General features: G+C 26.6%; 5 protein-coding genes across 5 annotated transcripts; 3 read left to right on the top strand and 2 right to left on the bottom strand.

Annotated features, from left to right (window-relative positions):
• On the top strand, positions 1 to 5250 carry LOC129605338 (tyrosine aminotransferase). The gene is made up of 3 exons (XM_055515030.1): positions 1 to 538; positions 3760 to 4559; positions 4688 to 5250. Exons 1-3 carry the CDS (start codon positions 238 to 240, stop codon positions 5024 to 5026), a joined length of 1440 nt encoding a protein of 479 aa, XP_055371005.1. The 5' UTR covers positions 1 to 237; the 3' UTR covers positions 5027 to 5250.
• A 640-nt stretch (positions 5251 to 5890) lies between these two features.
• LOC129605466 (uncharacterized) lies at positions 5891 to 19219 on the bottom strand. The gene is made up of 14 exons (XM_055515249.1): positions 19062 to 19219; positions 18853 to 18988; positions 18356 to 18726; positions 18200 to 18281; positions 18031 to 18140; positions 17812 to 17919; positions 17665 to 17754; positions 12773 to 17570; positions 12049 to 12488; positions 10516 to 10611; positions 9838 to 10127; positions 9581 to 9683; positions 8582 to 8833; positions 5891 to 6026 (listed from the first exon to the last, which is right to left on the bottom strand). Exons 1-14 carry the CDS (start codon positions 19137 to 19139, stop codon positions 5976 to 5978), a joined length of 7005 nt encoding a protein of 2334 aa, XP_055371224.1. The 5' UTR covers positions 19140 to 19219; the 3' UTR covers positions 5891 to 5975.
• A 1493-nt stretch (positions 19220 to 20712) lies between these two features.
• LOC129605404 (40S ribosomal protein S10b) lies at positions 20713 to 21530 on the top strand. Its single transcript, XM_055515149.1, has 2 exons — positions 20713 to 20810; positions 21006 to 21530. The coding sequence occupies exon 2, from the start codon at positions 21006 to 21008 to the stop codon at positions 21474 to 21476; it is 471 nt and encodes a 156-aa protein (XP_055371124.1). The 5' UTR covers positions 20713 to 20810; the 3' UTR covers positions 21477 to 21530.
• A 484-nt stretch (positions 21531 to 22014) lies between these two features.
• On the bottom strand, positions 22015 to 23616 carry LOC129605500 (DDB1- and CUL4-associated factor 13). Its single transcript, XM_055515288.1, has 3 exons — positions 23417 to 23616; positions 22650 to 23364; positions 22015 to 22588 (listed from the first exon to the last, which is right to left on the bottom strand). The coding sequence occupies exons 1-3, from the start codon at positions 23484 to 23486 to the stop codon at positions 22036 to 22038; spliced, it is 1338 nt and encodes a 445-aa protein (XP_055371263.1). The 5' UTR covers positions 23487 to 23616; the 3' UTR covers positions 22015 to 22035.
• Positions 23617 to 24851: 1235 nt separating this feature from the next.
• On the top strand, positions 24852 to 27476 carry LOC129605628 (putative mediator of RNA polymerase II transcription subunit 12). The gene is made up of 4 exons (XM_055515511.1): positions 24852 to 25105; positions 25159 to 25463; positions 25517 to 26880; positions 27087 to 27476. Exons 1-4 carry the CDS (start codon positions 25103 to 25105, stop codon positions 27215 to 27217), a joined length of 1803 nt encoding a protein of 600 aa, XP_055371486.1. The 5' UTR covers positions 24852 to 25102; the 3' UTR covers positions 27218 to 27476.
• Positions 27477 to 27880: the final 404 nt, after the last annotated feature.

Genomic DNA, 27880 nt, shown 5'->3' with positions numbered 1-27880 from the left:
GGAAACATAGTTAATAACAAATTTAATAAAGAGAACAATTTAAATTATATAATTTCATAATTCAATTGAAATTAAAAGAAAAAAAAAGTGTTTAGCATTTCGCGCTTACGAAAATTTTTTAAAAAAAAAAATATTCAAAGTATAAAAAAATTTAGAGAAATTTTTTCGGATTTAATTCTTTTGTTATCAAAATACTTGATATTTAGAAAGAATTTAACAATTTTCTTTTTTGTGATAATGCCAACAAAGGGTATAAAATCATCAAAAATTCCCTCAGCAATTGGAAAAACAACCGATAATAAGAACCGTGAACAATTTCAACAAAAATCATCACAATTAGTTACTGATGATGACAATGAAATTACCCCAACAATTCATATGAATGGTGCAATTAAAAAACATGGTAAATCTCAGCGTACACAATGGAATGTTCAAGCAACTGAATATGCTAAAAAAACAAAAAATCATATTAGGCATGTTGTACAGGAATTAAAATTGGAACCGAATCCAGATAAACCAATGATACCATTATCCATTGGTAATATATTTTATTTATGTTCTATAATTATTATTATGTTATCAGTGATCAATTAGAAAGGATATTAATAAAATGTTTTATATATGAGACAAATAAATTAAAATTCTAATAATTAGAAAATTTTCATATAAACCAATAAGTTATTCGTGCTACTTCAACTTCAAAATTCGGACTTATTCAAGATGTTCATAATTTCGTTTAGAGTTCAAAATTTTTAAAATAATTTTAGAATGTTCTATTGCATTCTTAACTCGAATAAGGGAAAATTCAAGTTTTGTCATTTTTTACTAAATATATTTTTAACATAAATTTTTTACTATTTAAATTAAACTATGTATAACACGTTTGATAATACTCCTTATTGTACGCTCAGATGTAAAAATATTGACCAAATTAATTTTATAAATTTTCTCTTGATTATAAATTTTATATAATTTCTTATTGTTTAAGCATAAAACTCGAATATTTTCAAAGCCTTTTTTATGCACGACTCCTGTTTGTTTCTGTCATAGTTTTCTTTGAATTTTATATAAATAAATAACAGTCTTTTATATACTCTTATCTAGTTAACCACACTTATGTATACCATACAGCTTATGTATTTTACTACTACGTAACTCACAAAATATAATAAACTAATATAGAATATATTGATGTGTAATAAAATATTTAGTTTCTACATGTCAAAATTATTTATTAAAAAAATTCATAAAAATTTTAAATAAAATTATAAGGCGTTTTTAAATTTAAGAAAATTTTTAAGCCTAATCTTGCTTCTAAATTGTTATAGGAATTTTTAAATATTTATTGCATATAATTTCATTTACGTATAATTAAAAATTTTACATTCAGTATTTTTTATATATAAAAAATTGCAATTAGAGAGTAAAAAATTCTGAAAAAAATAATGCAGAAATTAATTAAAAGTAGTTTTTAGGATGTTAACAAAAAGATATAACATTTTTCATTTTGCTTGTATGTACAAATATTGTGTATTATTAAAATGCTTCTAACTTGGTATTTCGGAAACTGCTATAAAACACAAAATAATAAACAAATACAAGCTTATTTTAATTATAAATGCAATAGAAAATAAAAAATTAATATTAAAATTTCAGAAACATCCTAATAAATAAAAAAAAAATTAATTAAATGCAAAATTAATTAAAAAAGAATGCCAAGCAAAATAAAAAAAAATACAAAAAAATATAAAAATGAAGAAATGATAATCAGAAATCGAACCAGTTTTCTTGTTTTTCAAATAATCTAATATATTTTACTAAACATATTCATTATGTACACACACTTATTTCAATATACAAGTCTACATGCAAATATGTATGCAAATAACTATATCAATTGTATATATGTAATTAAATGTATATTATGAATTTTAATATACAAAATTTTATATAATACAGAAAACAGATAAATATTTAATTCTAATTTGAATATTTAATAAAATAAAAACAAAAAATAAAAAATAAAAACACAAGTTATTTCAAATGACGACGTTATAAACGGAATTAAAGCCCGAACCTGAAAACAAAAAAAAAAATGAAAAAATAAAAATGCGAATTTTTACTTGATATTTTTTTATTTTTAATATTTTTAAATTTTATTTTAAATTTATTCATAATCAAGAATTTTGATGGTCAAAAGCTCTAAAAAATTTTAATCTTTTTTTTTTCTTTCGTTATATAGGAAAAAAAGAAAGAAGTTAAGCAACTTTAATAAAAAAAAATTTCACATGCTAAAAACTAGATTAGCACTCACAAATTTGAAAATTCACTTATCACGAGCAATTTTTGAATAATTATGTTAATGACATTAAAATTTTTCGTTCTTAAACTATTTATAAAATTACTGTAATTTAAAATCGTGAAAAATAGAGAAAATTATTTTAAAATAGAAGAGCAAAACAAAAAATTCGTTAGGTATGCATTTTATTAAAGTGTGAAAAATTTCCTTTACCTAAAAGTATGCAATTGTAGAACTAGAATATTAATTACATATTATTCTTCAGCGTCTTCAAATTATAAATTTACTTTATATTAAGGGGAGTTTCCATAACTAAGGTCTTGATATAAAACACGTTCAGTAAATCCAAACTAGAAAATCTGCCAAAATAGCTTTTTCGAAAATGGAAGTTGTGCTTAAAGTTCTAAGGTATTTTTAAGTTTTTTCTTCATAACTACTGCAAAAATATTATAAATTACTAGAAGAGCCTAATAGAAAAATGTTGGATATTGAAGAATTACTAGAGTTTGCATTATATAAATCTGCAAAGTAAAATATTCAGTTTCTGCAGATTTGTAAAATATGTGTGAAAAAACTTTTAAAATTTAATTTAGAACTTTCTGTGCATGTCTGAATATTATCGAAAATCCTCTACTACAATTTCTTTCATCCCACAGTTCAATTAATTTTTCTGAATTAAAACATCATATATGTGTGTAGGCATTTGGAATGAAATTTAAATTTCTTTTATACAATCCTGATGATGCAAAATTTTACAAAATTCTAAAATATTTTTATTTTTATTTGAAAAACAACAATGATTGCTACCATACATTTTTTACTTGTGTTTTAAGAAAATATGCGACATATTTTTTTTATTATGTTGTTTTTTTGGATTTCAATTTTTAAGTTTGTAATGGACGAGTTTTAAAATGTCGTCATAGAAAAAAACTCACGCCTTTACATTAAGCCAATCAAAATCTTTTTACAACACCGATAAAAAATTTATTGAAATTCATAATGTAAATTTCTTTATTTATTAATTTTTGGATTTTATTCTGGAAAAAAAATAATGAAAATAACTGCTAATTTGCAAAAGGTCAATTGGTTTTGTTTTTTGTAATAGTATAAAATCATTTTACTATGCATTAGATATTAAAAAAAACAGTAATTAATGTAGAACTATTTGTCAGTATTTTAGTTTACTTTTAATTTTAAGAATATTAGCGCAATTTCATTTAATTTGTTTTTACCTCATTGCATACATATGTATATACTTATATTAGAAAACAAAACAAGGTCAATCATCGTATTGTAAATAATGCGAAAATTTACAAATGAAAACTATAAATTTGTTTTTTTTCTAAATCTCCTGTTTTATATTTGATAAAATGAGAAAGATATTTTCAATACTGTTGAAAAACTCTTACTTTTTAAATATATATACTATTTTATTTACATTATCGTTTAATATTTTTCAGGTGATCCTACTACATTTGGAAATCTTCAAGCATCTGATGAAACAATAAATGCTGTTAAAAAAGCTATGGAAAATTCTAAAGCTAATGGTTATGGACATTGTGCTGGTTTTGAAGAAGCTAGAGCTGCTGTTGCAAAATATTGTGAACATCAAGGAAAAGTAACAGCTGAAGATGTTATATTATGTTCTGGTTGTTCATCTTCATTAGATTTATGTATTACTGCATTAGCTGAAAAGGGACAAAATATTTTAATGCCTAGACCTGGTTTTTGTTTATACAAAACATTAGCTGAGGGTATTTCAGTTGAAGTTCGTTTGTATGATCTTTTACCAGAACATCAGTGGGAAGCTGATATTAATCAATTGGAAAGTTTAATTGATGATAAAACTGCTGCTATTATTGTTAATAATCCAAGTAATCCATGCGGGAGTGTGTTCAGTAAAAAAAATTTACAAGCTATAATTAAGGTTGCTGAAAGAAATTTCGTTCCGATTATTGCTGATGAAATTTATGAACATTTTGTATTTCCTGGATCAGAACACATTGCTGTAAGCACACTATCACAAAATGTACCGGTATTATCGTGTGGAGGTTTAACCAAAAGATTTTTAGTACCAGGATGGCGTTTAGGATGGATTGTCATACACGACAGACATGATATATTAAAAGATGCTACCCGTGGTTTAAAAAATTTAACTGGAAGAATTCTGGGACCAAATACATTAATACAAACAGCACTACCAGATATTTTAGAAAAAACTACTCAAAAATTTTTTGATGACACTATATCTGTTATTTATGTACGTTATAGTAATTTATTTTCATAACTTCCAAATATTAAAATTTTATACTTACCTAGTTATACTATATAGTAAAAATTCAATCAAGTATGTATTTAAAATATAATTACTTTTTTTTCCTTTTTTAGAAAAATGCATTTTTAGCTTTTGAGATGTTAAATAAGGTACCTGGTTTGAAACCGATAATGCCTGCTGGTGCCATGTATATGATGATAGGAATAGAAATTGATAAATTTCCAGAATTTCCAGATGATTTGGAATTCGTTCAACGTCTTGTAGGAGAACAAAGTGTATTTTGTTTACCAGGTGCTTGCTTCGATTATCCTAATTATATGAGAATAGTATTAACAGTACCTGGAGAAATGATCAAAGAAGCGGCAGATCGAATTGCTGAATTTTGTGAGAAGCACTATGAATCAGATAGCAATATTATTGAAAATAACTCCTTAGAATTAGCTAAGTGTTAATATACGTGTGTATTTCCTGTTGAAGCAAATTTTTACTTTTCAGTGTATGTTCTTTTTCTGCATTTTTTTCTGCTTCTTGATGTACTATTTCATTTTAATTAATATTTTTCAATGTTAAATTAGATTCTAAGTATGTTATGATTGTTAACCTGACTTATTAAAGTGTATAACGTTTTAATTTATAAGATAACATTCAAATAAAGATAGAAAATATTTTTTTTAAATTCGTATCTATTTACGTGCAATGATAATGATTTTGATTTTTAATATAAAAAGCTTTTCATTCAGATAAAATTCATTTTCGGCAATTTAAAATTATTATATTGTCACTAATGCGAAGAAAACAAATGAAACAAGATTATTAATTAATTTTGTATCCTATTGTATTTCATCTTCAAAAGTTTTTGTTGGAAATTACTACACAGTTATTATTTAAGTCTAAGAAATATTTGGTTAAAAAGGTCTCTCAATAAATGTATATTTGTACATAAAACTTATTGCAAAAAGTGACAATCGTTTTGGAAAACCTCTACACTTTTAAATTTACTTATTTAGCTTTAGTTGAATATAATTACCAAATTATGAAAGCTCACAATTTTTATCAATTTTTGAAAATTTTTTACGCTTTGAAATTTATTTACTTCAATTTTGGTTTAAAATTTACGCTTTCCAAATGAAAACGAGAATTTCTAATTTATTTATTTATTTATAATCATGCACTCCTTAAAATTTATACAATTTATACATATTGTTTATGATAAATAATTATGTAAAAAATCTGAAACAATTTTCTTTTATATAATTTTCTCGCTTTTAATTGAAGTAGACCTTAACTGAACTTATCCATATCTTATTTAAATAAATATTTAAGTACAAACAAAATAAAAACTGTATATTAAAAAGTCATATAACAGTTTAAAATATGGTTAAAAATTTTAAAGACTACACTTTATTTCTTTCGAAAAATATTGCTGATTGATCGTCTTTTTGGTGGTGTGTTCTGGAAATAAAAAAAAATAAAAGAAAAACATATTTTTAATACAAAAAATTAGTTTAGCTTTAATAAATGAATTATAGTTAGCTAAGTAAAAGATCTTTGGAGAAGAAGAAGTACCTTTGATAAAAGAAAAATAACTTATACCCCTAGTAACCCTCATAACGCTTTAGAATTAATACAGCTCATATTTTCATATAAAACATAAATACTGATTATAAACGTTTTCTGAGATTATGCTTACAGGTCTCAAATGCAGTTAAAAAAAAAGATTTACGATCTCGCAAATTCAATATTGATGTTTGTAATAACAACAGACACTAGTTTCATAATTACGTTATTTAAAAATATTGGCGTTTACACTACAATATTTAAAAGCAAAACCAAATCCTGAATATTCAACTAAGTACAATTTATTTTAAAAACTTCTCTTATTTACATTGAAAGTAAAAAAAAAATGTTTAAAAAAAAATTACACAGATCATACCGTAATATAATATATTATAACAGAAATAATGAATAAAAAAATTAAACAAAAATTGTATGTTCTTGTGTTCTTTAATGTTGTTAATTCATCCGTTTGTCTAAACCATAATTTTATAGCATCAAAAAATGTAAATGGTTCATTCGCAATTAAAATGCATTTTCCATTTTTAAAATAAAATGAACTTTTGCGTGATACATTTGTTGAATTTATCTGAGGAATTTTGCGGCTGACAATGTTACTGCTAGCGTATAATGTTCTATTACTTCCAGTCATTTGTGTAACATTGCTAACAGATGATGAATTTATATTTTCATCATCTTTTCGAAAAGCAGATAAACTCGAAACACCAGATTCATTTATTTCTTTACTAATTTCAGAAGATTTATTTATTTTTGAACCGACACCGATATCAGATAACTTTGGATTATCATAAAATTCAGTGATTTTTTGTTCAAATAAATCCATATTTATATTATTATCATCTTGATTATAATTTACTGATAATTTTTGATTTAAACGATCTAAGTTTTCAGATTCTACATTTTCAGTTAAATGATTTTTGATATCAGGATGTGCTTCAATAGAATCGTTGCTATTGTTGTTGTGTTTAGAATTATTTTTTAAATTCAATATAGGTTGCCTTAACCGTATTTCATTTAATGATTTTCTGCATTTGTTAAATATTTTTATTCTTTCAGATCTTGCTTTTGCTCTTATTTGTTCTCTAAGTGTACTGCTTGGCAATTTTGAACGTGCATAAACATTTCCACGATGATATATTGACACCCTTCGCTTCGATTTTATTGTTTTATTTAACATGTTCTTGTCTTCGTATTCTTCTTCATCATTTTCATCAATTTTATTTTTGCCAACTTTAGTTTCTAATAAGATATTACTTTTTCTATTTCTTATAGGATGCGTTTGCAAAAAAGGTGAATTTGAATCGGATGTTCCACTTTCAGAACTATAAATTTTTTTGCCCGAACGCCACTTTGAGAAATTCGATGACTTTGTTATGGCATCTCGAAACAAATCTGGTTTTTTCCCTTCATTTTTCTTTTCTTCGTGATCAATGTGGTTGGCATTAATATTTTTATCTTCTCCCGTGTTACAGCTGCCATTGAGCAGTTTAGTATTATTTTTACTTTCATTGATAATTTTATCAAGTTCTCGCCGATTGTCAAAATGAATTTTACTTTTTCGGGGGGTTGAAGAAAAATTTTTAGCCAATGAACGATGTTTTCTTGAAATTGATTGACGGTTTTGTGAAATTAAAAATGTAAAACTTTTCGAATTTTGTTGCTTTTTGTTTTATATTTTTTTATGAAAAAGTTTGTGGATTTAATGATTAAAATTATTTTGATGATTTATTGATGAGATTAATTTGCAAAATTTATATTGTATCGGATGAAATAACCAAAACAAAAAAAAATGAAAAGAAAAAAAGAGTGAGTAAATGTTTGTGTTTTATTAAAAAATAAATTATTAAATTGTATTTTTATCAAGTTTTACAGCTCTATATGTAATTTTGCCTTAAAATTAAATTATCTGTAAAATCTAATTAACTATGTTAATTGGGCAATGAATGTGTTTTGCAAATATTTAATTTTTATCATTACAATATTTAATCCTATTTAATAATAACTACTTTTATTTTATAAAACTATAGCACGTTGAATAAATACAATTTCTTACTATCTCTTTCAAACCCCATTTCCTTAGACTTTAATAACAAATTATAATTTATTCACAAACATCAAACAATCACCCTCATGAGAAAAATTAAAGAGCAATTCACATCTTTTTAAATTTAAAATGATTATTTATAAATAATTGTTGTAAATTTTGTTAAATTATATATGATGAAAAATTTTTTAATCCACAATATACATTTCTATACACATAATATCATTTGCTTAATAAATGTTTTTAATATTAGCAAAAAATTTTTTAATTTTATAATATCTAAACGAAGTAATTTTAAAAAATACTTATCATCGTATAACAGCACAAGTAATATAGACCTAATAAGGAGTTACTAAATATATTTATAAAATCATTCACAAAAACTCACCTCATCTTTAGCACTACTTCTAGACGAAAATAACTTGAATTTAGCTGGCGTTTTCTTCTGCTCATTTTCGTTGTATTCCTTAAGTATTGATGCATGTACTTCTGAATTACCGCCAAATGACAATCGTCCACCACTTTTACTTGGTGTTGGTGGCCCAGGTTTTTTATATGATGTTGTACCAGCTAATTTCTTACGATGTCCAGACATTAAAGAAGTTAAGCTATCATCCAGATTAATAGGCGGCAATCCATCCTAATTAAAAATTAAAATATTATGCAATATGAATAGAATACTAGCTCGCTTCAAAATCTTCGAAATTAAATATAATATACATACAAATTTCAATTTCAAAATTACCAATTTTTTTTCCATATGCTTATATTAAAGGAAATTAAATTGTTTTTCATATTAACTATTTGCTTTGTAGATTTTCGATATTTAAAAATAAAATTTTGTTACTAATCTGTTTGAACCGATAAAATTTAAATGTTTTTAATAAGTTTATAACAAGCTAAACAAAAAGTTACTAATGAATAGATGACTGAAAACATTTTTACAACAAATTTAAATTAACAGATAAACAAATAAGGACAATACAAATTATTCTACAAAATTAAATTTTCTTTTATAATAAATTGACTAATATAATAGAAAAATTCAAGAATTTTTTATTATAGTAATTTTTTATTTCCATTAATATTTTTAACATTCCTTGATTTTGTAAGTTTTGTAAAAATAGTATTGTTTTTAAAATTCAAAATAATATTGTAATCGAAAATTTTGTTACATATGTAATTGTAAAATACAGCTGATAGTAAAAAATTTAAAAAAAGTTTAAGACATCATATTTGTATTAAAATTCTGTTTTTCTTATCAAAAATTTTCTTAAATAATTTAAACTACAATTTCAGAATGAAATATTCTTAAATTTGTTTTCATGCATACTCGCTTGAATATATATAATTTATCTATATCAAAATAAAATTAATTTAAGCTTACTTTAACATCTTCCTCAGTTAATTGAGTATCTCCATACTGTGCTAAATAAGCACTTCTTAAATGTGGTGGAGCTAAAGAATTACGAAATTGTAACTCTTGCGTACTGAAAATAAAAATATTATGTAATTGTGAAATTTTTTAGCAATTAGATTCCAATAAATATTTTATATTTATATATATTTTGTAAATTCAAATATAGCTCCGGATGTACATTGAGCATATTGAAAACAATTTCAATAACAAAAGTCTAGTTTTACCTTATAGAATCTCGTCCTCCAAAGTCAATATCAGCTAAATATGTATTATTGAGAATTTCACCTTCTTCATCTTCAATTCGAAAATTTCCATCGAAAAGATTTTTAAGAGGTGGTGCTGTCAACGTTGAGCTGTGTGGTCTGTATGGTCTCAATAAATTTCTATTATTCGATTCATAATTTTTTAATTTAGATTCCATAAATTGATTATCTCTTTCAAGTTCACACACTCTTTCAGTTAATGTCATAACATTTTTCGATAATGATTTTATATGTTGATCATATTTTTGACACTAAAAGCAAAAATTTGATTAAGTTACGTTGTATAGCCGAAAAATAATACTACTATAGTAAAAGCAAAAGCATGAAAAAAGCAAGAAAATGAAAATATTTTTTATTGGTATTTAAGTTTGGTCACATTTTTTTGGGAAGATCATTAAATATTTAAAACTTTTAAAATTTGCTGTCAAATACTTAAAATATTTTTTGATATTTTATTGGCGATAAAGTTAACCCTGAAAATTTTATTTTAAAAACATAGAACTATCAAAATGGTAATTAAGACATATTAGCCAAATAAATTAAATCACTAAATCACTAAGTTAATGATTTAAATACAATAATTTTTGTTTTTTTAATGTCATTATTTTATACCTTTCATTATAATTAATATTACTATACCTTTCCTTGCAGCACTTGATTTTCAGCTTTACAATCAAAAATTTCAGCTTCATTTTTCTTCTTCAATTTTGTTACTTCTTCGTTATATAAACTTTTCTTCAATTTTTGAATAATTTTTTGTTAATCCGCAAAAATTTTAATGATAAATCATAGATTGATGGTTTACCGCGAATAGTAATGATATATAAAATGAGTTTTATAGATTAATAATGAAAGAAAATTAGAAAATTAGTTAAAAAATTTATGTGAAAACAAAAAGTTCTAATACTACAACAGAAAACAGAAAAAAAATGTTCAAACATTTTCCTAATAGACATATGTATAATAAAATTATTTACAATATTTACAATTCTTCTAAAATTCATATCTTAATATTATTCGTAATTCAAATCTTAATATTTCAATAATATTAATGGAATTTGATAAAGTCATTAACTCAAATCATAAATAACACATGAACACTGTGTCATAATCTCTTGTCAAAGATTGCATTTCAAATTTGTGTTGCAAGTTATCTTTTTAAAATATTGCAAAATTAATTTAAAATTATTAATTCTTGTTCATGGATTTATTTGTTCATAAATCTTTGGGCACTATGAAACCTTTTGAAAATATCATGTTAAAAAAACATAAATTAAAATAAATGATATTTTTCAATGTTTGATAAGTATGCAAATTCGAACTCATATAAATAAAATTAATATGATTAATTTTTTATTAATATTTATTTACAAAATAAATTCAATTTTAAATTATTAACAATTTTGTCAATTATAAATTATATGTATTTGAAATTACTATCATTTTAATTTTGAATTAGAAATTCATTTCAATTATTTTACATACATTCATTTAATATAAGTTTCTTACTATTTACAACATTTTAACAATTGCATTATTAAAATATTGTTGGTGAGTTTTTTTCAATATGAACTCTTAAGTCGTGTTTTCTCAACACATAACTAATTGTAATACCCAAAAATAAATAGGATAGAAATATTATTGTTGAATATTTGAAAAAGCTTTGTCGGAATTTGTTAATTGTTGATTTTCTGTTTTTAGTATTGTTCGTTTCATTGATATCCAGTTGTGCTTCGAATATTTCAGTGGTTGATTTTGCTAAATTGTATTGTTTTTTAGACTTATTCCCCTTTATTTTATAAAATAAGTTAAATTATAAATTAACTTTTATAAAGAAGATTATGTATTGGAAAATTCAAAAGGGCAAAAAAAAATTATATAATATGAGTAATTCAAAGTACACAAATATCAAACTCTTTTTAAAATTTTCACAGAAGTTAAGCTATTAAAATTTTTAGTAAATTCACTTTATCAGTATTACAAAAAAAAATTAAAACTTTTAACCTTTCGAGTAATTAATTAAAAAAAATAATAATAATAATATTAATATTTAGACTTTTGAAAACTGTTAGAGTAAAGAAAGATTTTTTAAACCTTTTTCTAGATCAGTTTATGCAAATATATTTAGAAATGTGCATAGTTCATACTTTTAAAATTATTTCTTTAACTTACCATTCTGTTTTTCATCTTTTCTAATTTTCCTTCCAATTCGATTCGATTCTCTTTAATCTTTTCTTCAGATTGCTTTTCCAAATGTCTCTTCTCTTCTAACCATTTCTTTTCATTTTCATCATTCAATTGTCGGCTTTTTAATAATTTTGCATGAAATATTTCTAAATCTTTTCTTAGTTTTTTCGTCTCAGCTTGTTCATTTTTTAATGTAAGCTCTAAAAGTTCGTATTTTTTATTGATATTTTCAGTTTCCCCATATTTATTTAATTTCAGAATTTCTATTTTTTCTTCATATTGTTTTAGTTTATACTTATTCTGCTCAAGTAACTCTTCCGTTTCATTTAATTTTTCTTTTAATCTTATTTCCTCTTTTTCGTGAATAGCAATCAATTCGTCTTTCTGTTTTTGTAATTCTTCAATTTGAGATGTATAATCTTTCTCTAGTTTTTTTTAAACATGAAAAAGAAAGAAAGTAAAATAAATCAGAATAAGTTTTAACATGCTTTTAAATAGAACATGTTTGTTAAATGAAATTGTAATTAAATAAGATTTATCATTGATAAAACAAGGAAAATAGGAAATAAACCATAATCCTGCCAACTCAAGTTGAACAAGGAAAATACTTCTTTAATCTTTTCAGTTTTTGTAATAATTCTACAAAAATTCTTTCAAAAATTTAAACATGAACAATTAATGTTAAAAATTTAGAGTTGATAGAGCTTACCTATATTTTTGGTTTCATTTTGAAAATAAGTCAATTCATCCTTGCATTTATGTAGCTCAGATTTTGTGTCCTCCAATGATGTGTTGGTAATATCAACTTGAATTGATATTTTTGATAACTTATCATTTAAAGTGCCGTTTTCTTCATAAGCAATTTCTAGTTTCTTCTGTAAATCAATTATTATTTCATTGGTTAAATCATTATTGAAATTCTTAATTTGCTCGTTTAAACCAATTATGTTGGTTTCTAATTCAATATTGCGTTTTTCCAAAATCTCTTTATCAGATTTTATTTTCTCATAAGCGTCTTTCAATTCTGACAAAGCGGATGTAGTATCGTTCAAACTAATACTTTTTGCATTCTCCGTTGCTTGTAAATTTGAAAATAACTTTTTCAAATCAGTTTCGGAATCTGTCTTCGCTTTCAAATTAGTTGTCAAAATTTCCTTTTCTTTGGCTAAAAGTTCATTTTCAGCTTTGAGCGTGTCTATATTTTTTTCTTGATCTAAAAGTTTTATTTGTAAAGATTTACAATCAGATTGCAGTTTCAGATAATCTTTTTGCAAGTTCTCTAAGTGCAATTTAATATCATCTTTATTTTTTTTCAATTGTTCAACTTCTTTCATTAATTTTGAAGTTCTTCCTTGTTCTTCTCCCAAACGGAAACTTTTTATTTCCAGATTTTTATTAATTTTTTCTAAATTTTCTTCATTTTTTTGTTGACTTTCAATTAATATTTGTTTTTCAGTAAGAATTGACTGCAGCTCCGCTGTTACTTTATTATATTTTTCGTTCATTTCATTTAATTCCTCTGTCAAATTCGACACATTGTTATTTAACTTATTTAGTAACTCCAATTTATCATTGAGTGCTATATTTTCTTTTTCTAAAAGGCAACAATGTTCTTTTAATTTTACAAGTTTTGCATTTAATTCTTCATTTTCTTTTGTTGATTTATCAATTAAGCTTTCTTTGGAATCAATTTCTCGTCTTAATTTTGAGTTCTCCAAATTTAAAGCACTACATTCTTCCGAGAGTTTATTTATCTCAATACTATTTTCTTCAAATTTTTTCATATAATTGTCGCAATTTAATTTCAATGTATTTAGTTCGTTTTGATATTTTTCATTCAATTCGCGGATGTATTCTTTGTTTTCACTAATTAACTGTTCCAAGGTTTCTTTCCCCAGTTCGTTTTTATTTTCTAATATTGCATTTGTTTCTTCTATAGCTTTTAACTTCGCTTTGAAATCCAAAATTTCTTCCGCATGCTCCGAACATATGGATTTTATCTGCTGTGTTAGTTCTTGAACCTGAAGAGACAATTTAAGGTTTGTGTTTTCTTTTGTTTCTAATTCAACATTTTGTTCGCATTTATTTTCTAATAATTCTCTTATTTCGTTTTGCAATTCTTCGATTTTAATCTTCAAAGATTCTCTTAATTCTTCCACTTCCAAAGCTTTTATTTTTAATTTTTGAACTAAGTCATCTCGCTCACACTTCAATTCCCAGTTTTCTGTCGTTATTTTAAAACACTCATTTTTAATTTCTTCTAATTCTTTGGCCTTTCCATCAAAGTGGTGTTGTAATGTTTCATATACTTCCTTACTTCTATCCAACTCTAACTTCATTGATTTATATTTTTCATCTAATATCAAATTATGATCAAAAATACTTTTTTTTTCTTTATTTGCTAAATCAATCTGATTCTGTAAATTATGAATTTTTTGTTGGAATTCTATATTTTCTGTGATCTTTTCAAGCAGCTCTTTCGATTTAAGTTCTTTTTCTGCAGTTATATTTTTGATGTTATGCAACAAATTTTCAGCATCAATTTGAAATTTTTCGATCTCATTGTTAAGAATGTTTGACTCTCTCTTAATTTGATTTATTTTTTCGCTTTTCTCGTCAAGTTCTTTTAACATTAATTCATTTTCTTCCTTGTAACTGGCACATTTTTTTACTAAGTCTGCATTTTCTCTAGCCATCGAATCGTTTTCACTTTTTAAATTGAAAATTTCAGTTTGAACTGTACACATTGACTGTTTCAAATCCAAAATTTCATTTAAAAACTGTTGCTTTTCGTTATTTTTTATAGAAACTTGATTGATTAAACTATTAATTTGCTGTAGTTGCTGGTTTTTAATGTCATCATATTCACGTGTTTTTTTTAAGTGATAGTTTTTCGAAACAAAATCCTTTTCGAATTCCACTCTTCCTTTTTTCAATTTTTCGATAATAATTGAAATTTGTTTTGAAAATTCTATGCTTCTTGAGCTTACTAACTGATTTGTTTCCGCAACTTGATTTTCTAATTCAATTTTTAATTTCTCGTATTGCTTTAAACGATCCTCCATGTTTTCAAAATTTTTTATCGAATTTTTTATATCTATATTCAACGTTTGTATTTCTTGTTCTAAACTTTCCTTTTTGTATAATAAACATTTATTGTTATTTAACAGCGTATTTATTGCTTTACGAAGCCTAACTAAGGCCAGATCAGAACTTAATCCAGACTCTAAAAAACTAACTATAATCTCAGGCTCAAGGAAATTTTCGACATTATTTTCAATATATTGAACTATTTCCCCTAATTCGTTCTCAAATTTTGTGTTAAGTTCTACTAATTCAAAATCCTTGGCGTCTAGTTTCAATTTGAGATCTTCAACTTCGTCTTCAGCATTCAATTTACAAATTGTTAGGGACTCAATTGTATTCGAAAATTCTAAATTTTCTTTTTCAGTTACTAGTAAACTTTTTTTCAATTTTTCTATTTCAAATTCATTGTTGCTAATTTTAGATTTTTGTTCATTTATTTGATTTAATAAATCCTTAATTTTAAAATTTTTTTTGTCACATTCTAGTTTAATTTCATCATGTTTAGATTGCAAAGAGGAAAGCTCATCAACTTTTTGCTTCAAAAGGGAATCTAGATCTTCTTTTCTAGATAAATGTTTTTGAATTTCTAAGCTTTGAATTTCACATCTTTCTTTAAAACTTTCATTTTCAATTTTTAAATCATCAATTTTTTTGAGATTTTCTTTCAAGCTTTGAGTTAATTCTATATTCCTGGAATTTAAAGAACGTTCCTTTTCTTCAATGGAATCTATTTTCTTTTGTAAAGTTTGATTTTTTATTACGAGTTCGTTTCTTTTTATTTCGATATTTTCTAGAGTCTCTTGATTTGTTGTAATTTTATTTTTCAGCACAATGATTTGGCTTTTTAGCATTGCAATATTATTTATACTTTCATCATATTTACCAGCAAGTTGCTCATTTTTCGTTGTCAAAGACGTAATTTGATTTTGAGTTTCCTGTAATTGTTTAGTTAATTTTTTTGCATTTTCAATCAAATTATCGTTATCTTTTTCAAACGCTTCCCTCATTTTGGTTGTTTCCAAACAATTTAACTCTAATTTTTCTAATTCATTTCTTAAGTTTGAAACAGTAGTTTCTAAATTTTTGGTGGTTAGAAGCAGATTATTATTGTGCTCTTTCAAAGATTTTATTTCAATATTTTTCTCGTTTACGGTTTCCAAAAGCTTTTCAACCTCTTTGGAACTTTCTGAAGTTATTTGTACAATTTTGTCATTTAAAATTTCGATTTGCAAGAAAAGGTCTTCTTTGCATTTGAAGAGCTTCAAATATTCATTATTTAAGTTTTCATACTCTGTTTGTTTATTCCTTGAATCATTCAAATTTTCTTGGAATTTTTTATGGTACTCATCAATTTGATTTCTTAGATTAAGAGACTCTGCAATTAATTTTTCATTTTCACATACTACACTTTCAAATTTTCCAGTCATTTTGTCCAATCTTCTTTCTTGATTTTGAAATTTTTCTTTTAAATTTTGTTTTTCCGAAATTAAATTTTTTTTTTCTGATTTCATATTTATGCACATCTTTATGAACTTTTCTATGCTGTTTTGATGAAAAGGCGCATCGAATTTTAACAGTTCGGTTTGCTCTGCTAACCCTATATTTGTTTTCAAAATTTCAATAATTTTTATCCATTTGTTTGTAAGGGTCTTACTTATTTCATTCACTGTTTCTGAATATTGATTTTCTGACTCAAAAATTTCTAGATATACTTTTGGAAGATTGAAGTAATTTTCACTTATGATTCGAATGATAATATTTCTATCTGACAATTCTTTTTTAATTTTCTTGATATAATTTTCCAACTTTGTTTTATAATTCATACTAGTTTGATTTATGACATTTTGGTCTATTAAACTTTCAGATGTTAATAGTTCTGAGATGCTTATTACTACTTTATCCAGTTCGACCATTTCTTCATTCAAATTTTTTAGCTGCAGCTCAAGTGCTGATTTTTCATCACAAAATTGTTTAGCTTTAAGATTTGTTTGTTTGTAATTTTCAACAAGTTTCTTGAAGTAGTTTTCGAATATCATAAAATTATGATTGATATTCCCACTACTTTCATCGGTTATCAAATTTTCTTGACAAATATCGAAAATATCGTAGTTTACTTTTATTAGTCCTGAAATGTGCCTCGATAAACTAGAATTGTCATTTTGCAATTTTTCGATTTCACTTTGTAAAAGCATATTTTCATTTTCCTTTTCGCGCAATTGAATATCAACTACAGTACGCCCTAAATTTTCACCACAACCCAAGCTATTGGATGAGTTTGAGTTATGTGAAGACGATAAATCAAGATAATCAAGAGAACTGCTTTGATCAAGAACGCATCTATTTTGTGACTGCAATTCATTTACAATATCTTCTAATTCATTTTTTGCATCACTTAATATTCTTAGTGTCTCATCCTTTTTCTAAATCAAATTTTAATAATTATGTTAATTGCTAGTATGATAAATTTTATCGAAATTTTATTAATTATTTCAAATAAATCAGGTATATACCAACCTCTATGTCCTCCAAAAGTTTTGTACGCTCGAATTCCATTTCAGAAATTTTCGAAAAATAAATACTCATTTCGTTTTGTGCATACTTAAGCTTCAAATAAAATTAAGTTTTCAATAAAAGAAAAAAAAAAGAGGTAAAAACCCTCACCTTTTCTTTTATTAGATCTTTTTCTTCACTCAAAGAATCCAAATTTTGTTTTAAATCAAATATTAGTTCTTCTTTATCGTAAAGTAGTTTTTGTAATCGGTTTTTTTCCTAAAAAATTTTCAAAAATATTTATCGGAAAGGCAAAATAAAAAAAGTTATAAGAATTTATTTGTTTTCATGTTTTAAAATCCGAAAAAACACTTAAATAAAAAAAGTCACCTGAATATTTACGCTATTTTTGCATGATGAACTATTACTTGAATTATCGTCAGAACTAAACCGTCCTCTCAAATCTTGTAATTCACTTAAATAATGTTTGCGTTCATTTTCTAAAAAAAAAGTTAAATTAAAAATGTGAATGAGAGACATGGACGTTTCGACTATTCACCTAATTTTTTAATTTTTTCTTCATATTGCTTGTTTTGAATCTCTAAGTAACCTCTCTCATATTTTTCCGTTTCTAAAGAAGCCTAAAAAATAAAAAAACAAATATTGAATCTGTTTTTTTTTTAAATATTTTTTGCGCATTCAAAAATTTTCTCACTTTTAATATATGAAGTTCCTTATTTTTTTCTTCTAGCATGTGAGTTTTAGGAGTTGGAGGTGAAATTTTGTAATTTTGCTGAGATTTGGCTGGGCTCTCCACAGGTATACTACATATATTTTGCAGCGAAGCTTCTGCTATTAGTTTCCTTAATAAAACTTTGTCAATTACATCTTTTTCGAGCAAGCCTTTAAAAAATATTGCGATAGCTTGTTGATGTGCTTCATGAAAATTTTGACAAATATTTTGAAAAAATTCAGTAGGGTATTTAACACAACAAAAATGTAAAAATACAGAATAAATATACATATAATCAGATGAACTTAATTGTTGATTATCATCCGTATGAAGCTCGATCGCTGGATAATGTTCTAAAACATACAAAAATATAAGTAGGTAGATACCTAGTTCTATAATTTGCAATTTAATGTATTTTAAAGTTAAAAGAAAAAATAAGACCCTAAACTTTTAAAAAGCTGTTTCTAAATGTTAACTACCTTTCAAAAATGCTGATAGATCAACTTGATTTGTAGACCAATTTGAAATTTGTTCCCGAAATTTTCCAAAAAATTCGTATATATTTGTCTGTTCAATGTTGTAATAGTTTCGACCAAGGAATCCGCAATGATTTATCTACATCAAACATACATAGATACATTAAAAAATTTTCACTATTCCAATTTTAAACCGAATGAACTTCACTTACCCATGTAAGTAACACACGCTTCCAGCTTGAACCATCTTTCTTATTAATTTTAAATAGGCATTTAACCTGAGTAGACATTTTTAAAATATATGTGTTATTTTTTAATATATATTTTTTTATTCATATAGAAAAATAATCTGAGTCTGCAAATTTTTAATACAAAAAACCCGCTTCAATTAACAACTAGTTTTATATTTCCAAACAAATTTAATTTTCAGTTTAATTACAAAATTTTTAAACTGACAACTGACAAACGGTTGGTTGCGCTATCTAGCGTAAATTATGTAAAGCAGATAGTTACAAATGGTAGCACTGAAATTGTAGCTGTCAGCAGTGCCAGCTGCCAATAAAATTATTTAAATTTATTTTGCTTGGTGTTTCCATCGCTCGAGAATTTAAAAATTTTATGTCTGGCAAATTTATTTTTCGACAAGAAATGGTTAAATTTACAATTTAACGCATAACTCAAAAAAACCTGGTATTGAATATTTTTATAAGGTTTTCTCAAAAACATTTGAATTTTGAAAATTGTATGTAGTGCACTCACCGTTGTTTTACAATTGTTTTTTTTATAAAACAATATTAAAGAACTTCTTTAAAAACGAAAATTTTTTTCGTGCAACTTAAAACCGCATATAAACGCAGTAAATATAAATAAATAAAACCGTACCTGGTTTGGAGTGAACGCGAACATTTGTATATTTTCCGCTAATGTCAAACCAAATTCATTTTCAACTACATAGTATTATTTCAAGCTTTACAGTACATGCGCTGTTTAAAATATAAAATCACGTACTCTATCTGGCGTATAAACGATGCATATATTTATAAAGTTCAGAGCGTTTTTATCTTCATACCGGGCCACATTTAAATTTGTCAAAAATAAATTCGTGTAAGCTTTTTACTTGAGAACGTTCTAAGCTAAAAATTCGTGTTCTTTTTTGCAATCAGAAAAAGCTTAAATCGAAAAACTCGAAAAAAAATTTCAGATTTTACTGAGCTCCTATACTATTTAACAATTGAGAATGAGCAATTAACAATGAAAAATTTGTTCATTTTTAAAGTTAGGGTTTTCATTTCACAAAATTCTAGCCTTTGATTAGAGCCTATTCTGACAACTCTGAATCGAGTTCTCTCTTACCCAGCATTTACACGTACAAGTTACTTGCAAGAAAGTTGCAATACATACAAAAATTTTACTAACACATTGAAATATTTCTACTTGCTTCTTTACTTGCAGTTCAACTTGCAAGAAAATTTTGCTGCCAGTAATTTGAGCAAGTAATTTGACATATTGAGAAATTCACAAAAAAAAATTTGTTGTTTTGATTTTTTTTTTTTTTAATTTAAAATTTTTGAATTTTGTTTTGAAAAAATTAAACTTAGCAAACTTATGGTTTCTAAAATTTAAAAACAATTATATATATTGCTAGTTGTTTTCTTCTCAAAGACATTTTCAAAAATTAACTTGCTAAACGCCTACGTCATAATAGCAAGTAATTTGACATTTCGAAAAACTAATTGACAATTAATATTATACAAACTTGCATGCAAGTAACTTGTATGTGTAAATGCTGGGTAAATGTTGGGTTAAAAGAACGAAAAGGAAAATGGCTTAAAATGTACCCCCACTCAACCCTATCAGTTTGAATGGAAATTGAAATATTTCATGACATTTAAGAGTTATTTCAAAGTGTCAAATTGACTTTTCCTTTCTTTTCCGGTAGCCGTAACAATAAAGTATACAAAGTACGTAAAAATTGAAAAAATCTTGAAATATTTGTATCATCTTAACTAAAAAAAATATTTTCAACTTTGCAAAATATTAAGCAAATCTTTTTGTTCCTATTACAAAGAATGATTTTGTTAAAAGATGATCCATTTACAAAAACAATGCAAAATTAAAGCAAAATATTAATAGGGTAAAATGTTTAAAATTTTTAGATGTTTATGCCGAAATCGCATCGTGCTGCTATATATGAATACCTTTTCAAAGAAGGAGTCATTGTTGCAAAAAAGGATTTCCATGCACCAAAACATCCAGATCTAGTAAATATTCCAAATCTACATGTTATTAAGACTCTGCAATCATTGCATTCTAGAGGTTTAGTCCAAGAACAATTCGCTTGGCGTCATTATTATTGGCATTTAACTAATGATGGCATTCAATATTTGAGAACGTATTTACATCTTCCACCAGAAATTGTACCAGCAACACTTAAAAGACCTCAAAGGTCCGAAACTTCTAGACCTAGACCAACAGCTGCCCCAAGATCAGATTCAACTAAAACAGGGGAAGATAGATCACAATATAGACGAGCTCCTGCTGGCGGAGATAAAAAAGGAGATGTGGGTGCTGGTACCGGTGACGTTGAATTCCGCGGGGGTTTCGGTAGAGGTGCCAGACCACAATAAGTTTTATATGTAAAAAAACTTCTAAAAATATATTTAAAGTGAAATTTAAAACTGCGATATTAGTTTCATTGTGATTAGATAAATTTAAATCATTCGAAAATTATGTTAAATTAAAATTTCAAATTTATTATTCAGTTATTTATGGTAAAGTGCCTACCCACTATTTTATTAACAATTTTCTTGTAGAACAACGCTGATTTTATTTTAAATTGACATTATGGGTTTTTTGATCTGCTTCGTTATCAGTGGATTATACTAATTTCATGCGACACAATTAGCAGATTATCTCAGATTTTTGTGCCCATAATATTCAACTATGTAATTGCCTTTCTTTTTAAAGTTCTAAATCTTACTTACAATTTTTACATATATACATGGGTATTTTGGTTTTAGAAAACAAGTAAAAAGCGGCTTTAATGACGTTTTGGGTAAAAAATTGCATTTTTAAAACTGCACTCAAGTGCACTTTTGCCAAAATTTTGGAAACAAAGGATAACATAGCAATAAGTACGTGGTTATATTAAATTAACAAGTCTAATTTTTTATTAAAAGATCAAATTTATTCATCTTCTCTAATGACAACTTTATTTTTAACAGGAACAAATGGAACCGTGCCTGGTTTAGAGTGAGCGCGAACATTTGCTTCTTTCCGTTTCTGCTTGTTTTTGATAGCTTGAAGGGTTTTTTGAGCGTTGTAAATATTTTTGGGTACATGTCTATGTCTTGCTATGCGCTTAATTTGTGGATGGGCTGCATATTTTTCTTTTATAGCGTTTTGATAATTAAAGTTGGCTACTTCTCTTGGTGCCTTGACTCCCAACTTTTCTGAAGCCCTTGCCTTCCATAAACGAATGTTCATTTCATCTGAGCCTGAATAAATGTATTTATTATCGAAGCTCCAACCAACGCAGACTACATGTTGCATTCTTTTTGTATAGTATACCTCTCGCGAATGAGATTTATGAACTTCATATATTCTAATAGTTCTGTCGTAACTTCCTGAGACAAACTCCCTACCTGTTGGTGAATAATCTATGTCAGTTACTGCGGAAACGTGATCATAATGAATTTTAATCGGATTTTTCAACTGTCTTGTATCAAATGTGTAGAGACTAAAAGAAAAAAGGAAATTTTACACATTTTCATTGCGAGATTGCTGAAGGTTATGTATACTTATAATCTTCATTTGCGACTGTAAAATTGAAGGCTTCCATTGGATTCCATGCTAATTTGTTTGACCTCATAGATAAAATTATTTTTCTTAATGGTTTTGATTGTCTTGTGTCATAAAAAATTATACTTCTATCACTAGCGCATGTTGCTAAAAGTGATTTTTCAACTTGGTTAAATGATATCGCATGTAATGTATCTACACCCCACTTCAATGTTTTTAAGGGATCATTTCTTGTTGCGTCCCAAATATAACAAACTTCGCCACAAGTGGCAAATAATTGATCTTCTCTATGATGCGAAATGCCTGTTATTATGGTTTTGCTTAAAATTGTATTTACTGGTTGCTCGTCCTCTCCAATATCAGGATTTTCAGAGTTCCAAAACTTTATTGTTTTATCATCTCCAACCGTTAAAAACTTCTCACCCGACGGTAGGTATGATATTCCTCTGATAAACCCTGCGTGAGCAACAAAGTTTCTTACACATTTCCTTGATGTTAAATCCCAAATTCGTAACTCTCCGTCATATCCACCGCTGTTTAAAATAGATAACCGTTTAGGATGCTTGCCGAAACAATAAATACCATCCCTGTGACCATCTAAATTTCCAACAAATGGTTTCGCAAACACTTTATCTAGCTTAGTAGCATTTAATGCTCTTACATATTCTCTTGCAGATTCGAGTGGATGAAGTGCTGGATCATAATTTCTCTTGACTAAATTAAAAATTTTAATTTCAACTCACTAAACATTTATAACAAAAATTACTTTTGTGTAAATCCAGCTTTGTTTCGCGTACATAGTCGTCGGGATTTCGGCTAATTACTTTAACTTTCATTGTAAATCAAAATATTAAATATTTATTACATAGATATACCTGACACATGTAAACTTGCGAACCATTAATATTTAAGAAAGACTGTTATTGAATATAATATAAAGCACTAACAAAGAGTATTGACTATTGAGCCCAGCTGACAGATATATTTTTGTTATGGCAAGGTATTGAGTTAAATATCAAGAGTTGAATTCAGGGCTGCCGTTTCACTTATTAGAAGAGGAACAAACTGTTACCTAACAGGAAACACTCATGCAACAAAAATATCAAAAATTTCTTTTGTTAAAATGCATTTAGAATTTTTCATAAAGCTTAAATAACAGTGTTCAATGAAATATATGTTATTTACAGTTTATTGGGTAAAAATTATATTTGTACGAAAATTCTAATCTGTCCTCAACATTGATAAATTTTTAGTACAAAGAAATTATTATTTTCCAAAATAATTTTACACAAGCTCTTTACTATGTTTTTAATCGCCCCATTATCTCCAATAAACTCTTTTGTATTAAGCATTGTTCTTGCAATCATTTCAATAAGGAAATTTCCTAGTTAAAAGCTCATATTTAAATTGGACGTTTACTTAGACATTTATTTAAAATTGGAGACATTTATTTAAAATGAGTTGGGTTGCAACAGGAAGCAAAAAGAAATTACCATTTTCGAATTAAAAAGTATCGAAACAACAAGATTTTACGCAGACAAAACAAGAACCAAATCTGATGAACTACATAACCGACGTAAAGCGTATTTCGATTTGGTGAAAGTGTTCCACTAGATTAGGAAAATGTCCTTGAAAACGTTATTTCAAATTTTAAGAAAGTTAGTATGTAATTAGTTAAAATACCTATCAAAATGCTAATTAGTCTCATAGTTCAGGTCCACTTTATGCGATTGGATTTCTTTCAAAAGTTCGTTAGATTCATTAATAAGTTTAGCTAAAAGTTTCAGCATTTTAAAATTGAGACCGTTGGACCGAAATCTCATTAAAAAGGTTTATAACTGGTAATAAATACTATTTCTCAGCCGTAGAGGAATTTGTTTTGACAAAAGAAATTTACCATACATAATTTTCCAAGGTCGCTTATCACATAAACAATATTTATTGTTAATCACGTTCTTACCGTTTAAATTTTGAAATTATAGGAATTCAATGACATTTTTCCAACCATATAGATACTACAAAATGTGTTAAATATTTGCACTTACTCTTTATATAGGTATTTTGCATTTTCTTCTAAATTTTGACACATACATTTTTTTGCCGATAGGGCTATTGAAAAAATTGTTTTAAGGGTTTTTTAATTCAGGAATAATTGGGTTTCAGAAATAATATACAAACGCTAACCACGCTTTCGACAAATTGGTATTCATATCGTGTCGCCTGCGTTAATCTTATGTTTTTTTTGTGTCGAATATCCGAAGTCGATCTATACAACTTTAATGAAATTCTAATAGACTAGTTGGTTTAGTTTTTGTGTTGAAAAATTACTATAATTACTAAATTAGATCACTTAAAAATTATAAATCTGGATCCCAAAAATTGGAATGTTGGTGGGTCTCGCAACCCACCTTTTCTTATTGGGGAGAAGGGTTCGAAATATCCAAGCCCAAAAATGGTAAGACATTTTATCAATTTGAAATATTTTTAATATACCTCACAAATTTTAAGTCGCACATTAAAAACTTTTACCCTGAAAATTATCCAAAAATGGACTTATCTGAGACAATGAAGGCTGCATTAAAAGGCGGACCTATGCAAAATCAAGTTGGGAACAATCCTGCGGGTGCATCACTAAGTGGAGCAGATTTGCAACCACCAAATATCCCTCAACAACCAGGTTATGTCACGGAAAAACTTTATATGCTTTTGCAACTTTACTTGCAAAATAAAGGTTGGAACCCAAGTGTTGAACTTCTGCAATGCTTCTCCGAATTAAAAGATAGTGCAATGCTACCAAGTGCAGCCTATTTACAGTACTTATAGTTTATTTAATTTTTAATTATTTTTTTTAACAACATTATTTTAGGGTGTTAGCCAATCGTTTGACACTTGATTCACAAGGGCGTTTAATTTTAAGAGAAAATGGAAAAATTGTATTACCTTTTGAACATTTTGCCAATGCAGTTATGTTGAAACATATGTCTGGACCACATGGTTTGCATTTGAGTGTGGAAGCAACAGTTAGAGCTGTTGTTGAATCGTACACAATAGGTAGAGAAAATTTTGGTATGGAAAAGGATTTCATTGTAGAGGTAGTCCAGTCTTGTCCAAGTCCAGCTTGTCGGTATTACAAAAATCATTTGGGGATACCTCCAATGACCTTTTTAGAGCAATACCCAAATATATCTCCAGAATTTCTACAACATTTACCACCACCGCCGTCAGTTCTTACAGGACAACCTCCGCAATCGATTCCGCCAATGAACTCTGGATCTGGGACCGAAATTGACTTAAGTAAAGGTCATAGTAGCTCAAATTCGAAAGTTCCTCAAATGCATTTACCACCCCCGGCTCCTTTGCCACCAACAAAATCATCACAAAGCAGTCATTCAAATTCTGTACAACAACAACAGCATCACCAATCTCAACATCAACAACAAGCTGTAGCAGCGGCCGCTAAAGCAGCGGCTGCTGCTGCAGCGGTGGCACAACAACAGCATCAAATTACGGCCGCAATTATTCAACAGCAAAATCGTGCAATGGCTCAACAGAGTTTAGAAAAGTTTGGAACATTAACTGCTATGGAACAGCAACGAGTATTACAACAATTTGACAAAAAACATTTTGAGACACAAAACGCAGTTGCTGTTGCCGCAGCGGCAAATGCGGTTGGGTTGGGTGTTCAAAGTCTTATACCGAATTCGGCTCACCAACCAAATCCTATGCATAATATCGGAAATACAGTTGGAAACAACAATAACTCAATAAGTAATTCTATTATTCCCAGCAATCACCAAACACCCCCAAGCCCATCACCGCATTTACCGCCGTCGCAATCACAATCATCCACGCCATCGCCAATGCATATTTCCCAAGGAGGACAACAGCAACAACAACAACAACAGCAACAACATCAACAGCAGCAACAACAACATCAACAGCAGCAACAACAACAGCAGCAGCAACAGATACAACAGCAACAACAATATAATCAACAACCAGATGTGCAATTACAGAAAAATGATGTTATTGAATCAAATAAAGATCTTTTAGCATTACATAATGGAGCTTGGACTTGTCGTGACGATAATCGCGAAGTAAGTGTTGTTGGTCAAGAAAAAATTGTGCGAGCATTTTCGGAATTGATGAAAAACATGGCGCGAATGAAAACTTTTATTCGACCATCAATGTGTAAGCCATATGGAAAACAAAGTGAAAGCCTACAAAAAAGTAAGAATCAATTTTAATTATAAGACAAAAGTTCAAAACTGAAATAGGTTTAAATATGAAAAGTTTCTAAAATTTATTTGAGTAGATATACATATATTCCTCTTAAAGGAGACTTTTGAAGCTTTCCATATTCAAATATTTCAGTATTAATATCTATAAATAAAATGTTTATTTAAATAAATATTTTTTTTACATTTTCAACAAAGCTTTACTGGATACAATTCAACTGGTACAAACCTTAAGGAATTGTTTGCCTGCTCCACATATACCAGTTAGTTCTTGGAAGAGTGAAGATCGCCAAAGTAGACCTGAAGAAAATTCTGTTGCAAATAATTAATATGCCGACATTAAGGTATTCCGTGCGTAATAATATATGTGTGTTTTTCTTACATAATATATGTGTTCGTTTACACATCCATATATTCATATGCTATGAGATTGGATTTAAGTAAATCAGTATTTTTGAGTAATTTTTTCATACAAAATATTCTTTAAAGACTTCAGCATAATATTTATTTAAAAATTCATATATAATGTATAATTAGCAATTATATCTACATAACTACTAGAATAGGATTTTTTTTAGAATCCCAAGTAAGTTCCTCCTTAAATTGAAAAAGTTTTAAGATTTTATGAAATTATGCTAAATATATTTAGACATAAAGGAAAATATCTGATTTTCGGGTAATTTGAAGCATTTTTAATAAACGTTTTCAATATACGTTTTCGAAAATTTAGCAAGATTTCATATAAAAAATGCTTAATTAGTATAAAATTGTTTTAACAATAAAATTTAAGTCTTAAAATTAAAAAACTTTTTTTAAAATTCACATAATCTTCTTGTGGGCAAGAATAGAAAGAGTAGTTTTTTGTTTTTTTTTTAGAATTCTTTATATTTCAGTATTGCAAAATTTCTAGGAAACGCTGCTTTTTTAAAAGTTTTTGAAAAAACAATTAGAAAATTAAATGATTGGAAATATTTTTGCTTAAAAATTCTTAA

The sequence above is a fragment of the Condylostylus longicornis genome, unplaced genomic scaffold, assembly GCF_029603195.1.
Source record: "Condylostylus longicornis isolate FDR11 unplaced genomic scaffold, ASM2960319v2 ptg000013l, whole genome shotgun sequence".
Classification (NCBI taxonomy): domain Eukaryota; kingdom Metazoa; phylum Arthropoda; class Insecta; order Diptera; family Dolichopodidae; genus Condylostylus; species Condylostylus longicornis.
This window is presented reverse-complemented; position numbering and strand designations above follow the sequence as displayed.

Bases quoted from the DNA above. Each gene is read 5' to 3' on its own strand.
- LOC129605338 (XM_055515030.1), top strand. From the start codon at position 238: ATGCCAACAAAGGGTATAAAATCATCAAAAATTCCCTCAGCAATTGGA. The intron at 539-3,759 runs GTAATATATTTT...AATATTTTTCAG, and splicing joins AATGATACCATTATCCATTG to GTGATCCTACTACATTTGGA. The intron at 4,560-4,687 runs GTACGTTATAGT...TTCCTTTTTTAG, and splicing joins ACACTATATCTGTTATTTAT to AAAAATGCATTTTTAGCTTT.
- LOC129605466 (XM_055515249.1), bottom strand. From the start codon at position 19,139: ATGTCTACTCAGGTTAAATGCCTATTTAAAATTAATAAGAAAGATGGT. The intron at 17,920-18,030 runs GTGACTTTTTTT...AAAATTTTTTAG, and splicing joins AAAATAGCGTAAATATTCAG to GAAAAAAACCGATTACAAAA. The intron at 10,612-12,048 runs GTAAGTTAAAGA...CAAAAATTGAAG, and splicing joins AAAAGATGAAAAACAGAATG to AAAAGTTTATATAACGAAGA.
- LOC129605404 (XM_055515149.1), top strand. From the start codon at position 21,006: ATGTTTATGCCGAAATCGCATCGTGCTGCTATATATGAATACCTTTTC.
- LOC129605500 (XM_055515288.1), bottom strand. From the start codon at position 23,486: ATGAAAGTTAAAGTAATTAGCCGAAATCCCGACGACTATGTACGCGAA. The intron at 23,365-23,416 runs GTAATTTTTGTT...TTTTTAATTTAG, and splicing joins AAAGCTGGATTTACACAAAA to TCAAGAGAAATTATGATCCA. The intron at 22,589-22,649 runs GTATACATAACC...TTTTTCTTTTAG, and splicing joins GTCGCAAATGAAGATTATAA to TCTCTACACATTTGATACAA.
- LOC129605628 (XM_055515511.1), top strand. The intron at 25,464-25,516 runs GTACTTATAGTT...ACATTATTTTAG, and splicing joins CCAAGTGCAGCCTATTTACA to GGTGTTAGCCAATCGTTTGA. The intron at 26,881-27,086 runs GTAAGAATCAAT...TTTTCAACAAAG, and splicing joins AAGTGAAAGCCTACAAAAAA to CTTTACTGGATACAATTCAA.